Source organism: Punica granatum, chromosome 4, assembly GCF_007655135.1.
Source record: "Punica granatum isolate Tunisia-2019 chromosome 4, ASM765513v2, whole genome shotgun sequence".
NCBI lineage: Eukaryota > Viridiplantae > Streptophyta > Magnoliopsida > Myrtales > Lythraceae > Punica > Punica granatum.
Genome location: NC_045130.1, coordinates 5,545,100 through 5,563,822, shown reverse-complemented (window position 1 = coordinate 5,563,822; position 18,723 = coordinate 5,545,100). Strand labels below are relative to the sequence as shown.

The 18,723-nt window shown below is 33.1% G+C and overlaps 1 protein-coding gene across 1 annotated transcript; it reads right to left on the bottom strand.

Moving 5' to 3' along the window:
* Positions 1 to 1,944: 1,944 nt before the first annotated feature.
* On the bottom strand, positions 1,945 to 8,486 carry LOC116204729 (probable serine/threonine-protein kinase At1g09600). The gene is made up of 8 exons (XM_031536980.1): positions 7,021 to 8,486; positions 6,425 to 6,709; positions 5,676 to 5,993; positions 5,137 to 5,364; positions 4,804 to 4,904; positions 4,387 to 4,498; positions 3,304 to 3,780; positions 1,945 to 2,811 (listed from the first exon to the last, which is right to left on the bottom strand). Exons 1-8 carry the CDS (start codon positions 7,510 to 7,512, stop codon positions 2,605 to 2,607), a joined length of 2,220 nt encoding a protein of 739 aa, XP_031392840.1. The 5' UTR covers positions 7,513 to 8,486; the 3' UTR covers positions 1,945 to 2,604.
* Between the last annotated feature and the right edge of the window lie 10,237 nt (positions 8,487 to 18,723).

Genomic DNA, 18,723 nt, shown 5'->3' with positions numbered 1-18,723 from the left:
ATTATAAGTACCAATATTAGTGCGCATACATTTTATTTCGTATTGCACATGATAAAAGAAATGGTTCATACCATCACATAATATATATGTTATGATGCATGTCTTTATGGTTCGTTTTTTGGAACTTAATTTGAAAATGCTCTATGTAATGTCTTTGGTAGACGGTTTTATGTTCAAGAGAAACTATAGATTGAATTTTTTTTATTTTTTTTCATATTGACCTTTAACGTGATTCTTGTTGAAAGCTTATGACCATGAGGGTTTCATATCCAATCTCGCACCATAAAATTTTACTTGGTATGACCAAATTTTATGGTAAAAATACCAAACATCAAAAATGAAAATCTCATGTAATTACGTCTCTGTCAATTCGAAATTAATGAATACGTTTTAATATGATTCGTCAACTCATAATTTATTAATTCATGGTCGTATATTTTTAGTTTTTATCATTATATATGATATATTTATATATTCTTTTTAAATATCAATAAAATTCTTTGGATGTTTATTTATATTCATTTTAAAAAGTCGTCGACTAATTATTTTATGCATCCAAAATAGCGCAATAATTCCAATATCTTAAAAGAAATAATGGACAATTTAGGTGCTATATATATATATATATATATATATTTATCTTGTTTAATACTGTTATAGAGTTATTATTTTTAAAATTTAATTTATTGATTATTCTCTTTATATGGAGATAGAGTTGGTGGTGCTCCATGAAAAAATTAATTTAACACACACACACACATATATATATACACACTGTGTAAGAGTCTCTAATAAAATTATAACGCATCGTGAAAATTTGAATTTTTTTAAAAAAATCTAAGTATATATCGATGAAGAGAGACTCGAACGAACATCTTACCACAAACTGAGGATACGTCCAATAAGCTTATGCGGAAATCCCTCGTCGTATGATGAAAAATCTCTTGAGAATAGGCCAAATGAATATATTCACACACTAACAATGTTTCAGGGTTTGAGTTCTTATGAATGTAAAGTTTTATCCCTTAATGGGCCGATTCAGCTCAATTGGATTAGTCGAGATCTAATTGAGTTTCCGGATACTAGAGTTCATGGCGAAAAAGAACATATACACACACTCCTATATAATCAAGTAGAAATCAGATGAACGGACTGACATGTTTATTAGTCATTCCTATAATTATTTTTACTCATTTATGTACTTTATATATTATAAAAAATGATTTTTTCCTTTACTTTGCTCGATTATTTTTTATGTAAAATAGTTCAGATTAATATGATTGACTTTAAGATTATATCTTTTAATAATAATAACGAATTTTACAAATATTTTTAAATTAGTCAATAGAATTGAAAGTTGATAGAATTTGTTTCTAAAAGTAGACTGATGTACTTAAATTGTAGGTTGATCAAAAACTCAAAACTTTTCTTTCAATTAGCCAATAAATAAATAAAAATCTTCTCACCGAATTTCCCCTAAATTTCTCTTCAATTTACGTGCAATACACATATTACTTTAAATGGTTTGAAAATTATTTATCATATCGAAAATTATTATCTATGTATCGTACTGATCAATTGGGTATATGTATATACTTCTACTTATATCCTGTAAAATGTTTATATTCATAAATAATTGTGTATATACTGAAATATATAATTATGTTTCTATTTATATATGAAATAATTGTAAAAATATTTACATTAATCTAATTAATTTTTTTAAAAAATTGACCATAACACATTACTATCCCTATTTATTAGCTTATAGTCACACACACACACACACATACACATATATATAAAGATAAGACTGACATCGTGATATCAAATTTTTTTACTCGAAAAATATTATCGCAGTTACATAGTAAACTAAACTTGGGGTCATTAAACTAGTGAGAATATAATATGATTCTGAACAAAGAATGGCCTCCAAAATGACCGATGATTCAACCGCCAACTAGATTTCCGACAAACATAACTCTTGACAATTCAAAATTGAACACCATCGACAACATGAATCGAAGTTTCAATATCGACCGAGGATGTAAGAATTTGTTCTCGTTTTCTTTTTGTTTTTTCTGTTTTTTTTTTTTTCCTTCCAACTGTACAATTACAAAGAATGTATCCACAGATTTTGAACAAAACCCAATTTCCCTTTCAGCGGGTTTCTGAAAATGACTCCCATAATCAGAAACCACCCCCCAAAATAATTACCAGCCCAGATGGGTTCTGGAAAACGTCTCTCTCTTTCTGTTAGACGAGCAAGAAAGGGAGAAGGTATGTGCCGGATCACACTTTCTCGCAGAATGCATCCTCCAGATTAAAGATCCCAACTTCTTGTTCATCGCAAATGCGGCAGATCTTTTTCTTTGCCCCTTCTGTTCCTCGAGAAGAGAAAAACTTAAAACTGGAAGCTCTTCCCCAGTTTTCCGTAGCCAAATAAGCGGACCGTGCAGTCCATAGCCCCGTCGCATGCTTGCTGCACCGGACAGTTCCCTATTCCAGACGGGGAAACTCATCATGTCTTTAGAATGGCCTTGTGCTTCTCTGTAACTGTTTCTTGATTCTATATCGAGCTGACAGTTTTCCATTTGACAATGGTCACCTCCCGTTTCTCCCATATTGAAGTAGTGACTCAGTCTGCCTGCTCTCGCTGTGGTCTTGCCTGGTCTTAACCTTCTCGAGACGGGCTTTTCGAACTGCATGTTGGATTTGCTTCTCATGCTCCTTGAGCATTTCTTCAAGGTTACCTCCCGGTCCTAGCAATGGGCCCGAGTAGTGTATCCGGTTCTTTCGAGGGGAATAGCCCTGATATTGAAAACACAAACAAGTCTTAAATATGTCACTACCATGTAATGAACAAAATCAATCCTCATGACAAACAACCATTGGAAGGTGAATTTGTGAGCTTATAAAGACCTCATGGAAAATTGAAGATAGAGGGATGTGACGGGTTCATAAAATAATATGGCCTAGAATTCAAATTGCACGACATTTTCTCTTTTCAGGCGTTAAATTAAAAGATCAGTCCATTTCACAGGAAAATGGAGGAAGTTATTCCTTTTCCTAAAGTTTTCCAGAAAACTGATACCTCTGGACAAATAAAGTTGATCCCTTTTGTTTTTTGGTGGAAAGGAAATAATTAGAAGAAAAGATCATCATATTAACCTATGATGATAGCTATCAAGATCTCATCAGCAATCAAGCAAGCATTATTCTACCGACTGAACAAAAAGCCCTCCGAAAACTTACTCGTATAATAAACAAGATCACTAGATCTAACTAAATTTGCATACTTACCGTAGTGAACTCCTTCCCTGAAACCTCTCTACCCTTCTTGTATGAAGAATCTGGCTGATCCAGCAGATGGTTGGCCCACTCAGGCTTTCCTGAGGACTCCCCTCCATCAAGGCGGTCATACTTGCCACCTGTCTCCTTGTGGCCATCAAACCGTGAACTGCCTCGAACTGCAACAGAGTTTGAGAACCTTGACAGCTGGGCTGCTGCCTTGTCCACATAAGATCTATGCGGTCTTGACTCCTCACGGCCACTCCTTGAGGAATCGTAATCATAGATTGTCAGTGCCGCACCCTCTTTTGCATTCACTGCCTGACCAGAGCCAAGCTTGCTTACGCGTGAGGACTGGCCTGAGTGGGAGATGCCTTTTGATGCCACCCCTTTAGGAGGCTCAATTGGGAACCCAGTGCCCCCATCTTCCTCGTTGGTGAATTTCTCGCTTGTGCTGATGGAGTCCGGCTGCCCTTGACCTTGTCGCTTCTGAAATATTAGAGGTCCCACAACAAAAACTTTAGTGATACTAATAGGATCAACCTCGTTTGGTACGGGAAAAAATCTCTTTTTTCTTTTCTTCTAATTTATATTCCAACAAAACAGGAAATAAAAACCAAAGGTTCATTGAGGAACTTTTTGCCCACTAGCAACAGCCAGAAATACAAACAAATTATCCTTACTCATGCTAGATTCGGTTTTCTGCTGTCATCCGCTAAAACATATTCAAATATGTATATCGAAACCAACTTTTCTTGTAAATGAAAACAAGATATGACGTGTCCTCCAAGAAGAAAATTGCAAGGAACGATTCACAATAATTTCTTCCTAATTTTCTTATTTCCGGAGGAAAGAAAACTGGAAATTTGAAGAAAGTACTCCCAGTTTTCTCTAACCAAAGCGGTCTTTATTCTCCTAATGAGATCTCACGAGGGAATTTTCCCTAGATCTCATTGCATCATCTGCTTTCCCAACTACTATAAGATGAAAAGCACTGAAAAAATGTAATACAGAATAACGAAAATGAAACATAAAATTCTAGTTAAAGGTACCCTGTTTCAGAAAATCGATCCAGAAGACAAGAGAAAAAGTTACCTGAATTGACGCCTGCAATTCTGCATTAGCATCTGGAGGTGGAACCGCTTTAGATTCTTTGAGATTCCTTTTAACTGGTTCATTTCCGCGGCCTTTATTTGCAGCTTTTCGCCTATCATTGTGATTAATTGGTATTAGTATATTGTCAGAATTGAAAACATCGTACAATCAGGTTCCCCTTTATGTTTTCAATAAAACTCTGTCACCCATACGTGAAACTAAATAGAAAGGAATGTGTCCAAAATGTTAAACAGAGGTTCAAGTGTATGGGAGAGGATATATATTTGCTTTTCCTTCCTATGAAGGAAAACTAAATTTACTTGCATCAACTCGACTCAAATATTCCAAAAAGATTTCTTCGTATGCTATAAATTTCACTGGTCAATCTCATATATTGGCATCATCAAAATTATTCACCTTCTTGCTTCCTCGTCTCGGAGCTTAGCATCAAACTCCTTGCTCGGGGGGTACTTGGGCAGACTTGATGGGTCTAATGGAACAGGCTTTGTAGTAAAGAACTGGGAAAGGGAGGAAATTTCCAAATTTAGCACAAACATTGAAATAGATGACGAGAACAACCAAAATTCAGCTTCACAGCGTAAGTAGATATTTTAACTGCAAGCACAGCACTTAGGTGCTTACAGAAGAAAATCAATGCAGCACGTCCAAATTTGTGACAGGAAAGGATAAAATTTTCATCACCCAGAGTGACAGGAGAGATTAAAAAAAAAAAAAAGAAAGAAAGAAAACCTCATTCTGAAGGGCCGAAGAAGCCGATCCACGGTGATCAGGTTCTATAGCAAGAAGAATTTCTAAGAGGGCCATAGCTGACAGAGGGAAATCCTTAAAAGTTTCTTCGAGGACACGCTTGTAAGGTTGCTGAGGTTTGAAGATCGTGGCATGCGGCAACTTTGACTTTTTCCAGTATGCTTCTGAAGGAGAACCACAAAGTTTGAAAATTTTATGCAGCTGCTCCACCTATATCAATAGAAAAATTATAATTAGGTTGCAGAACCTCTCACATACTAAATGGAGATCCTCTGCGGCTCTCTCCAAACTGCATTGCTTCCAGCTAACTAACAAGACAACAATCTAACCGTAGTCCAACTCAACTGTTTTGGACAAGAGATGAATAATCACTCAATGTACGCTGTTAAGCTTCCAAGCAACATATCAAGCCACGGAGATATTCTTCCTCTTAAAAAAATTTATATGTAAAATTTCCTTTGAAGAAGGAATATAAAGTCGCCCCAACAATTCATGTGTTAGTATTGTAGTTAGCAGAGTACCTCCGTTCTTCCAGGCATAATGGGCTTCCCAGCAAACAGTTCTGCAAGAATGCAGCCTGAACTCCACAAATCCACGGATGGTCCATAGTCAGTTGAACCAAGCAAGAGCTCAGGAGGCCGATACCACAATGTGACCACACGACTCGTAAGAGGCTGCTTCTGGTGAGGCTGGTACAACGTTGCAAGTCCGAAATCTGCAATCTTTAAGTTCCCATTATTGTCGATCAACAAGTTCGAGCCTTTAATGTCACGGTGCAGAACACCATGACTGTGGCAATGTTCAAGCCCACGGAGCAGCTGCTGCATGTAACATTTGATCTACACACAAGAGCATAACATGCGTGATTTTATTACTGTAGTTGCATTCAAAAACAGGTGAAGAAAAGGATTAAGCAAGTATGTCGCAATGATTAGTAACTACAGGTAAAATGATTGAACACGGCATTTTCTCTGAGGTAATGAAAGCTGTTCCCAGTATTTCATTTAGAAGAGGACTATAATGTTGTTCACAAGCGCTTCAAAGATGTTTTACAATCCAGGTCGTCTTGCAAGACACAAGCTAATACTTCTTTCCCCTCGGGTTTCTTTTTCAAATTTAGAAAAATGGAGGGAGTTGGGAGAGCTGTCAAAGGTAATAGGTCTTGCAATTTTCTCACAATATATATGATTTCAACACTTTCCATACATCGAAAAGAAATTAGGGCGGAGGCATAACTTTAATTTAAGAAATTATTCTAATAGACGAATACCTGAGCTTCGCTGAATTTAACACCAGGAGTTGCAGCAAGGCCAGCAAGATCATGCTCCATATACTCAAATATGAGATAGAGACTGCCTGAAACCCTTGAAGTGATCAAACCTTCAAGTTTCATGACATTTGGATGGTCGAGCCTTCTCAAAATTAGTATTTCCCTCGCCATAAATCGAACGCTTTCTGGGTCCATGTTAGCAAATCGAACCTTTTTCAGGGCCACTATTTTGTTAGTCTCGAGGTCACGCGCTCTGTACACACTGCTATAGGTACCCTGACCAATCTGTATAATTTTAAAAAATACTATATCAAAACATTGAAAGAAAACACAGCAACTATCTTTGTGCTCTAACATTGCAACTTCAGAAATGATGACATATAAGCAACTGTATTGTGTGGCTCAATAAAATATTAAGCACAACATATCGTTCCAAATTTCATCAAAATTTTAGTTGCATCGTACAACAGAGAATCGCCCCGGTTGAAGAAATTATTAGAAAGCCCAGTTTTGCAGAATGTAAGTGTAAATACTTCCTCTCATCGCACAGTTGCAAACCATGAAAGCTAGAGGCGCGCAGAGATAAAGAAAGCTACCTTTTCAAGCTTCTCAAATGAGTCCGCCCTTCTCGGGATCCACCCATTTATGGCTTCTCCAGCCACTGAGCTCAACCAAGATGGCCACCCAGCAACAACTTGTGCCCCTCTCTCTCCATGGGACAAGCTCCCCACTCTGCCCATCCTAGGCTGCTGCTGTTGTTGTAATTGTCCACTGGACCCACCGCTATCACCAATGTCGGCCGTCACCCTTCTCTGAACAGCCTTTGAGGGCTTATCATCAATAGCACCGGATCCCTTTTTGTCACGCTCATTTTCAGTTTCGACCCCGAGAGAGCTTGAAATTAACCGTGCTGTGGCCTCATTGCCCACCCCATCAGGCTCGACCACAACCTCATCTCTCTTAAATGAGCTGACAAATCTCTTGGAAGATTTGCTCAGCTTTGTTTCCCGGTCTTTGGAATTTCCCTCATTCGAGAGAATCCCTTTGGAGCAAATGCAGCCCATCAGCTTATTCAATCTGTGAAGCATCGGTCAGCATTTCACGAGGCACCAAAACACCTCCAATTTATACAATCATGGGTGCAGATACCCGGATCCAAACATCTACTTGCAACAAACCCCAGGAATCCAAAAAATCAATGACAATAGACAAAAAATATCACTCAAACGTCAGAATTGCCGATTGCCACAGAACCAGATCCGCGAACTGAATGAATTCGACTAAAACGAAGCAATTCAAGCTGACAAGTTGTTATGCCAATACTTCTCCGCTAACAATTATGACCCACCAAATTTAAAAAAAAAATTCCCAAATCAAAATGAATAGAACAATGCGGACTCCCAGATGAATTTCCGGATCGAGAGATTAAAACCACTAAACCCTACGAACAAATCGAACACCCAACCAAGAAAAGGATCAGAAAATCTATGAGGCGAATGTGGCAGACGCTGAGAGGGGGAGGGGAAAATCTAAGCGAAAGAATCACAAAAATCTACGAGAGAATTCTTTTCTGGGTCTTGGGTCTGGCCCGGAATGCGAGACGTACGAGGCAAGCAACGGCGAGATTCCAGGTAGAGAGAGAAAGAGAGGAGAGGGAGAGGAGCGAGAGAGAGAGATTTTCGGATCTGATGTGGGTCCGGAAAAGGCGATGGACCGATGGATGTGAAGTTACAGGTGGGGAGACAGGGAAGGAGGGAGAGGGAAGGGGACCGACAGAGGGGAGTTAACTCAGAAAACCAATGCTGAGCTTGACCATTTTCTTGCTCCTTCCCCGTTCTGCTGCCCTGTCCCTCTGCCAGCAAACACGGCCATGGCGGAGACACACACCTCTCGTCGTCACTCGAGAATCGCAGATAGGGCGAGGGAGGAATTGATCAGCGTGTGTGCGCGTGAGAGAGAGAGAGTGAGGGTAGCGGTTGCTCTTCGGCACGGCGACCCCGCTAAGGAACCGGGAGCTGCACCGGAGGGAAATTTTTTTTTTTTCCGTTTATTTTTGTTCGCGTAACATATGGAATAATTTTGTCTCTTTTTTTTTTCCGGGTATGATTTTCGATATTGTTTTCTTTTTCGATATTGTTTTTTTTTTCGATAGTGGATTTTTTGTTTTGTTTTCCGGTTTGTGGAAATTCGGTAGGGAGGATTGGAGAGCGGAGAATGTGCCACGTGTGAGATTGTGGGCCATCTTAGGTAGGTCGGTACCACGCCAAATATCTCCCTTTCCGTTTTCAGTTCTTCCGTCTTTTCTAGCTCCTTTTAGTTTTCATTTGTTTTTTGTTCTACTTTTAGGTTTGATGGCAAGATTTCTCTTTCACCGATAAAAAGAAAAGGATTTCTCTTTCGGTTGAAAAAACAAAAGAAAAACAAAGATTTCTCTTTCCACGGACCCAATTTGTATTTTCTCATGAAATGGGAGATAATATTGGCATTTCACAGGATTGTACAAATAATTTTAATTATTTTAGTGAAAAAAATATTATAATACATGAATTGAAAAGTTATAAAAAAATTGAGATATCAGAAATTATAAGAGAAGATAGTTAAACAATTAAATAAGTTATATAAGCATCTTTTTAATATCCCAATTTTGTGGGTTAATAACAAAAATAAATACAAACATTTCACATTTTAACAATTCTAATATGAATTTTTTTAAACCTGAAAATATATAAACTTTCAATTTGATAATAATTCTAGCACGGCGTCAAATTTTTCGTTAATTTGGATGGAAATTTCAGACGTATAGGTAGAGTGGGACCATCCATATTTTTTAATAACAAAATAACTTCTGAAAGATAAAAAAAATTTTAAAAAAAAAGCAAAACTGAATACCTCGATTTAATTGGAATCGATAGAACCCCCAAATTAATTTTTTTCTTTTATAATTTTTTTATTTTCTAAAATAATTTTATTATTAAAAAATATGTCAGGTCCACTCTACATACACGTCAATAATTTCCATCTAAATTAACAGAAAATTCGACATTGTGCCATAATTATTATCAAATCAAAGTTTGTGCATTTTAGGTTAAGGAAAAATTCATCCTAGAATTGTTAAAATGCGAAAAAATTATACTTTTTTTGTTATTAATCCCAATTTTTAAAATTTATGCAAACTATTATAACACCTCAAAATCTATTATGTTAGTTATAGATAAAACAAAATGATGAATAAAGTAAAATTATCATTCAAATTAGTAAAAAGAAATTTGAATTAAAATACGAGCTAATTTATCAATCATAAGAAAATAAAAAATCTCATGCAAATATGTGAACAAATGAATTGAATGAAAATACGTGAACAAATATATCCATCGAAAAAAATAATAAGCTATCTAGACAAAATTTCAAATATCGCAATAAAGTAAGTAAAAGTAAAACCGATGAAACTATCAAATTGAAGTAAGATTGGTGTTGATACTGGATAAGTGTGCAACATAGTATATAACTAGTCGTGGAGCCCGTACGTTGTACAAGATAGTTTCACTAGCTAGAAAAAGTATATAATTTTTTTAAAAAAAACTCCTTTGAGAATCATAAGCAAAAAAAGAATAAAATAAACAATCTTCTTGTTTAGTGGTAAATGAACTTATTTTCTAAGAGTTTGCGTACATGAGTAGCAATATCTTTCGAAGATGAAATTCACATCACCAATATTTAAAAAGAATATGAGAAAAAGTAAAAAATTAGAGAAAAATAAAAAATGAAAATTTTCGATAAGAATGGTAGAAAAAATCAAAGCATATATTTAATCAACTAACTTGCATTTAGGGATAGACATATATTTCAAGAGCTCGCTTCTAGTTATAGACGTATTTTTTGAGAGCTGAATATACCTATGTTTATGTGTAAGATTATCCCTATTTATAACCATCGTGCATAGTTTAGATAAAATATAATCTAATTTATTTTCCTTTTTCAGGCAAATCTAATTTGCTTTGAAAAAGAAAATATAATTTATATATCTATAAAATGTTATCTAATCTATTTTTAAAAATAGATATCTATAAAAACATATAATTCATATATACTTTTTTTTACAATATATACTAAAGGTTGTACAGGAAACCATGTATTAATATATTTATATTATGTAAGAATATATACTAATATACACTTATTTTGATGTTAATATTTATGTGATAAAATTTACTTTTTATTCTAGAAATTCAAGATTATTAAACAATATCTATATATATAATAAATTTTTCTCATTTATTTCAAATACATTCCTGCTATATGGATATAGATTATAAACAATAAAGAAATAAAGAAAGCGAATTTTATGAGGAAATATCGTTAATTTTTTTTATTAAAAATAATTATGAAAATTAAAATTTAAGAAATCTAGAAAATTTCATTTAGAATTTGGGATCTGACCAGACTCACAGTATCTAAATAAAATAAAATAAAATCTAATTTATTTTCCGTTTTCGGTGAACAAATTTGAATATTTTTGGAAAGAAAAATATAATTTATATAATATCTATATACTATTATATAATCTATAATTTTAGAAGATTTTATTGATAATTTTATAATTTAAATTTTTTAAAACTAAAAAAATTGAGGAGATTTCATTTTGCAACGGAGCGTTCCGGGGCTGTCGAGCTAGTCCCATCTCGTACCATGCTTTCGTATGTATATATATAGATATAGATTTATGTGAGGAAATATTACTTTTATTTTAAAAAATTCGAGATTATTAAATAATACATATATTAAAATCTTCTCATTTATTTCAAATGCCTTCCCGTTATATAGATATAGAGTATAAAAATTAAAAAAATCAAGAAAGCGGATTTTATGATGATATATCAGTAAAAATATTTTTTCATTAAAAATAATTTCGAAAATTAAAATATAAGAAATTTAGAAAAATTCATTTAGAAACTGGGATCCGACTGAGCTCATAAAATCTAAATAAAATATAATCTATTTTGTTTTCATTTTTCAGTAAACAAATCTAATTTTTTTGGAAAGAAAATATAATTCATAAAATAGCTATGCAATATTATTTAATGTATAATTTCGAAAGATTTTGTTGCTAATTTAATAATAAAAGATAATTTTAAATTTTAAAAACTGAAAAAATCGAAAAAATTCCATTACGAGGATATTTGGCCAGGCGCACATTGTATCTTGTTTTCATATATATGTATAGATATATACATATTTGTCTATATATCTATATATATCTATATAAACCGGAAGCATTTCGAAAGTTCTCGCGAATAATACGTTCGTTTTTCATACTCTTCAGTTTCTCTTTTATTTTTTAAAAACTACTAATAAATTAACGTAAATATATACATTACTTAACCATGAAGTATGTAATAATAATATAAATTAATATAATATTATATACGTTTACTTAGCTGTGAAGCATTTAATAATAATAATAAATAAATAAATAAATAAATACTATAATAATAAATATTATAAATATATATTAATATAATAATATATACATTTACTTAACCGTGAAGTAAATAATAATAATAACGATAATAATAAATAGATAAATATTATAGTAATAAATAAAATAATAATAATAATAATAATAGAAATAGTAATTGGCCAAATACAAAAAAAAATTAATTAATCTTTCACATTAACTTAATTACGAAATTCATTTCACTTAACTAAGAAAAAAATACAAAATGAGTCTTACATCTGTTCTTAATTCAATTTTATATGCCAATTATAAAGAATTTAAATATGGATTGTTACTTATGGAACTTGAATAAACCAATAATATTATTAATAAGATGCATCAATATAATGGCATAACAATGATCGGTTGAAGAATACCTCGTATATTTTTAACAATGATATTAAATTGTCAAAATTTGTAGATACTTTATAATGATTGTTGTATTAAGTTGAAATAAAATTTGACTATAAGACAAATAATATATGTTTTCTATCATATATTATGAATGATTTTATTTATTAGTTTTCCTATGCATGGCAAGGGCAATCTTACTAATATATATACATATATACCAAGTCCGTAAAGCAGCCCATGACTTTGCAAATGGAAGTACAATACTACAGGTTCCCATGCAAACGACATTTATAAATAGAGCCGCCAATATATAATGCAAGTTTGTATGCGAAGGAAATATATATATATATATATATATACATTCAGTTTTATTTATTTATTTTTACCATAATAAAGGGCGCAGACCCTCTGGTGTAACATTCGTTACTCAAAAAGGCCTATCCAAAAATAAAATGAAACTAAAAGGTATTAAAAGTGTGTTTGATTTTAGAGTTAAGTTTTGATTTTAATTAATTTATAATGATCGTGTTATTGAATTATAAGAAAAAATATGAAAAAGTAATGAATAGTTGAAAGAAAGTAATTATTGTATTGTTGAATTGTGAAAAAGTAATGAATAGTTGAGAGAATTTAGTATTCAAAATTAAATTAAATGACTAAAAAAATTGAAGAAAAAGATAAAAGTAATAATTATATTGTTAACTAAATGTGTAAGTAGAATTAAAATTAGAGTTAAAATTTTAAAAATCATTTGTGAAATTCAGAGGAGCGTAATTATTGGCAATATTATAAATTCATATTTTAATACCTACTTCTTCCTTCCACGATTCTCTCCTCCTTTCCTCTCTCTCTCTCTCTCACCCACGAAGATGACCGTACTACTCTCTTTCTCACCCTTCTTTCTCCTCCTTACAAAGACTCCATAGCTTTTTTTAAATTAAAAATATATATTTCGTCGTATGGTCCAACATAGCAGAATTAATTAATCTCTCAAAAATATAATACATAAATAAAAATAACTCATAAAATTAGCGCAAGTATATAAATTTTCAAAATTAAAATTATCTTTATTTCGTGTGTAGGCATATCGCACTCGTGTTCCTATAGTGTATAGCTGTTGATATAAAAGTTGCACTATATCTTTCATTGTCTCAAAACGTATATGTATATATTCCTATAATACGAGATTGTATGTTATCTATAGCTGCCAATATGTAGATCTTTTTATATATTTCATTGTACATTAAATATTTCACAACATATTATTATTTATCAAATATAAAAATTCCATTATAACGGTGATATGGTTATGTGAAAGAGTCTATAAGAGATCACATGACTTCGCAATGTTTCATATTTGGGATGTGGCTCCACGAGATACATGCAATAGTTTGTCATTGTGTACATATACATATATGAATTACTTGTGATATTTCGAAGAATTTTTTGGACCTGATTTTTTTTGGTTTAGAACATTAGCACAAAATAAAAAGAACACCTGTCCCTTTTAATCGAAATGAAAAGATTTTTTTCTTTCCTGAATAATCGAAATGAAAGGATACTTGTTGGAGTTGCCAGTGTCCAGCAGTATAGAAGCCGATTCCGATTAAGTTTTTGAATATCTACAATGCAGGTTGGTAAGCGCTTTGTAGGTAACCACTTCTGAAAACCGAATTGAGAAGTTATAGTGCGTTTGGATTTAGAGTTGAGTTGAGTTTTGATTTTAATTGATTTGTAATGATTGTATTGTTGAATTATGAGAAAAAGTGTGAAAAAGTAATAAATAATTGAGAGACACTAATGATTAAGTAATGATTGTGTTGTTAAATTATGAAAAAGTAATGAATAATTGAGAGAAATTAATATTAAAAATTGAATTGAATGGCTAAAAAAATTTTAAAAAAGAAAAAAAGTAATGATTGTGATGTTGAATTAAAAATAAGTAGAATTGAGTTAAAAAATTTTCAAAAAACAAACGCACCCTAAATGTGTTTGGATTTAGAATTGAGTTGAGTTGAGTTTTGATTTTAATTGATTTGAAATGATTGTGTTGTTGAATTATGAGAAAAAGTGTGAAAAAGTAATGAATAGTTTAGATAAAATAATAATTAAGTAATGATTGTGTTGTTGAATTATAAGGAAAAGTGTGAAAAGTAATGAATAGTTGAGATAAAGTAATGATTAAATAATAATTGTGCTGTTGAATTGAAGATAAGTGGAGTTGAATTGAGTTGAGTTAAAAAATTTTCAAAATCCAAACACATCTACATGTTTGGTATTCAATTTTTTTTAACTCTACTCCACTTATTTTCAATTCAAAAATATAATTATTACTTTTTCTTTTTTCTTCAATTTTTTTAACTATTCAATTCAATTTTTAATACTAAATTCTCTCAACTATTTATTACTTTTTCACATTTTTTCTCATAATTCAACTACACAATGATTACAAAACAATTAAAAGCAAAATTCAACTCAATTCAACCCTAAAACCAAAACCAAACACAAATTTTACTTTTTTATATTTTTCTCATAATTCAACTACACAATCATTACAAAACAATTAAAATCAAACTCAACTCAACTTAACCCTAAAACCAAACACAAAATTGGGATGAACGATGGAACTTATGGACGATGCATTAGTTGGAAGAGATTGTATAAATACGATTTCAACATTGAAATTAATAACTTCGCGATGTGTCGTGATTACGATGAGAAACATCTGATAAGTCATTGGATTGACAGGCTTAATATGGCATTCCGCATGACGACTAGGATCACTTATTAAAGAAATCCTCCACAGAAAGAGGTTATACTAGAGGTTGAGCAATTGCTTGGGGACAAAAGTACGATCAGCTGAAGAATATATATATACATATATACACACCCACGCACACACACACGGATATCCTTCTGCGTAATGGCGTGCTGGGCTTTTGGGTTTTAAAGCCCATCAAGGGTTGAGCCTCGGGTGCTAAAGAAGGTCCCTGCAATCAGGCCTAATCATATTTTTGGACCCCATTCTCCATCTCTTTCACTCGACAAGTAACGAGAATTTTATTTTACGGAAAAAAAACTAAATATACAGGTCTTGGAAAATACTCAATGGAAAGTAATACGAAAAGGCCCCGAAGCCATTCAAGCCAAAAATTGAGGGAAATGATCCGAATAATGAACGTACAGCAACGAATCTATTATATCTATTATATATATATATATATAAATAAATAAGCAAACAAGTGAAGTTCATATAGTCGTATTCAAAAACCCTCAAGGACCATTTGAATTCAGAGTTAAAGTTATTTTGATTTTTATTTTAATTTTAATTGTGAAAAATGACAAATGAGATGTGATTATAAATTTGACTTGGGAAACATGTGTTTTTGTTGTGTAGTGTATTGAATTAAAGTTAAAGTTAAAATTTTTGAATTGAGAAATGTGTATTTTTATTGCGTAGTGTGTTGAGTTAGAGTTAAAGTTAAAATCAATTAACTCTGAATTCAAACGGGACATCAGCTTCTTATCAAATCTTGGAAATCCTCTACTCGTAGTGCAATGTCTCTTCACGTTTCATGTAAATTTATTATATTTTTGGTACTCAAACAATTAACACAATTAATTTAAAATAATTAATTACATTCATGATGATTCCAGTGAGTCAAACATATTGACTTTTACAATCCAAGTTGGAGAAAGAAGAGGACATAAGGACTAATAAAGATCACCTTCGCCAATAAGTTTACAAATAATAACTCTTCGATGGAAATAAAAAAGACAAAAAATGTACTTTTTTTACACACAAATCAATGAGTCTCATTTCTATCTCTTCTAACGGATGACCTCTCCCCTCTGAGTTTTAATTCACGTTGCCTCCACACATTATGCTTCAACGAGGTACGTCTCTCTCTATGTGTCTTTGTTTCTCTATTTTTGATTTTTATGGTCTGGTGGGTTATGCTTAGATTATCAGTGGTGTTTTTCTATCTGATCGGTTAACAGAGAGAAGGAGAGGGAGAGGAGTTGGTTCTTTTGTTCAATTCATGCTATTTATCAGTTGGTTTCAAATACTTTGAAAAATCAGTGCAAGAGTCGGAGTCGAAGGAGTAGTATCTTTTCGAAGCTCAGCCTCCATAAACTCTCTCTTTCTCTACTCTTTGACTATCTCTCGAGCTCTTCAACTCTGTGGAATTCGTCCCACAGTTTGAAACTTTTGACAAATTGGTCTCAAAAAAACCTCAGACAAAAATTTGACGGTCACCCAATCATTTGTACATTTGCATTGTTAAATTCATTAAGAATTGTTTATTTTTCGAGCAAATTTTCTGATAGAAAGTCATGCTGAAGAAAATCAGCTGCTTAGTATGATTGACCGTCGAACTTTGTGAAGTTCACACTGGTTGTTTCCGGCAAACTTAAGCCGAATCAAGGTATGAGTGATCGAATTGAACACATTACTAGAAGTTGGGGAAGCCATGGAGGAAGAATATGGAGTCGGGGCATAGAAGCCAAGCTTCCTCCACCCTCATATCCCACACTAACATGCGCTGACACCATCCCGAAGAAGAGAAACCAGGATTCTCGAAGTCGACGATGTAAGAAATAGAAGAGAAGAAGAAGATGAATACGTTGGGATGATGTGTGGGACTTTGATCTCTGGCACTTGCAGAGCTATTGGCTTTAATCATCATTATTTTTTTGGTGTGAATCATGGTATTCATAAGCCCAAATGAGCCTCGACTAATCCAGTTGAATTCGATCGGCTTACTAAGGGATAAAGTTCTCACAACGTGAATTTTCTGCATTTACAAGGACTTCAACCTCGACACCTTGCTTAAGCAGAACAAGAGCTGAATTGCTTGAATCAACTACGTTGGTCTTTAATCATCATTATTGTTATTATTTAGTTTTCATCAATTAATTTGCTTTTCTTTTTATCATATTTAATATTTAAAGTAAATTTTCATATGGCAGGGGTATTATATGTGTAGGCCTTGTGGCTCTGATTCAATGATAGTTAATGGTGTTTATCGCAATAAAACAGAAATTCTATTATTTTATAGCGGGACACGGACAATATCACCGAATATCGAACTTACAACTTCTTGATAATATATACCGGGCGATAACGTATGTCACCGCGCTGTGTGCGTGTGTGTTTATTTATTTATTTTTATAAATTTCCCTTTCTAGCATCAATAATTCGATTCTAAACAAGTAAATAATAATGATTAAATAAATAGAGAGGTCCAATGTTCCTTGCTATAATAAATCACAAGGCTTACCTGAATGGAACTGTCGAACCCAAAAAAAATGGGAAATCCAAGGGAGCTTAACATCCGCCCTTTCGAGCTACGGGTGACATGACTCTTGGAGATTTTTGAGTATTTAATTGCTCCAGCAGTTTATTGCAAGGAAGGAAGGCCGATGGAAAAGCCAACCAGGAAAGGGAAGGGGGGGCTGCTGGGCAGCTGATATTCTTGGGAGGTTACGACTGTCGGGAGAAGGGGCAGTAAGTCGGTAGCCTTAAGGGAAGGGAGGGGGAGGAGTCGGCCGGGTTCGGGCGGCGATCAGAAAATGCTTAGTCAAGCATATCGTAATTCAAATATAGAAAAGTGAATCCTTAATTAAAGAAAAAGGATACACGTGTAAGTCCTGAATTTTACTTAATTCGATTCAACAAAAAAATAAAAATAATTACGGTGATTATTTTTTTAACCAACTGGGATAGAATCTTCAATGTAATTACTTGTATTGGGTCATTCCGGAGGTAGATCCGGTGGAAGAAACCTGAGCCGTTCATTCATCTCGACCCCGTTCAAAGGCCAAACACGAAGGAAGCTGCGGAAATGTTCCAAAAGCAGCCCCACCAGCCTTTTCTTCTTCCAGACCTTTCAAAGGACTGCCAAAGGACCTTTCCTTCTTCACGATCGAGAACCCTTCAAAGGACTGCCAAAAAGACGATCAAGCCCTCGTCCTTAAAAACAAAAAAAGCCAATTCCTTTTCTATATATAAAAAAAACTGTGGTTTGTTGACACGTGTTTTAGGAAGGTAATAGATGCGTGAATTTCCTTTGCGAATCTCTCACAAATTAAGTAGCTGTGGACTTCGCCTTCTCAAGTTTGGAAATGTTATGGGAGCCATCGCATTCTGCATTCATATCACTTGAACCTTTTATTTTAATGTATTTAGACTTCGACCCCACATTCACAAAAAAAAAAACTAATTTCACTTAAAACTAGTCAATTAACAAAATAAAAGCACTTTAATTTGTCAAAACCTGTGAAGTACAAGAGTCCGTTTAGTTTTAAAAAATTGATTCTCTATTTTCATCTTTATTTGCTACTCCTTTTTAAAATTTATTTCCTCATAGTAAAGTATAAAAATATGTTATACTAAATTTAAGTTAGAAAACTCTTTACTTTGAAAAAAAAAGAGAAATATTCTTAA

Bases quoted from the DNA above. Each gene is read 5' to 3' on its own strand.
- LOC116204729 (XM_031536980.1), bottom strand. From the start codon at position 7,512: ATGCTTCACAGATTGAATAAGCTGATGGGCTGCATTTGCTCCAAAGGG. The intron at 6,710-7,020 runs GTAGCTTTCTTT...AAAATTATACAG, and splicing joins CATTTGAGAAGCTTGAAAAG to ATTGGTCAGGGTACCTATAG. The intron at 3,781-4,386 runs GTAACTTTTTCT...CTAATATTTCAG, and splicing joins AATTGCAGGCGTCAATTCAG to AAGCGACAAGGTCAAGGGCA.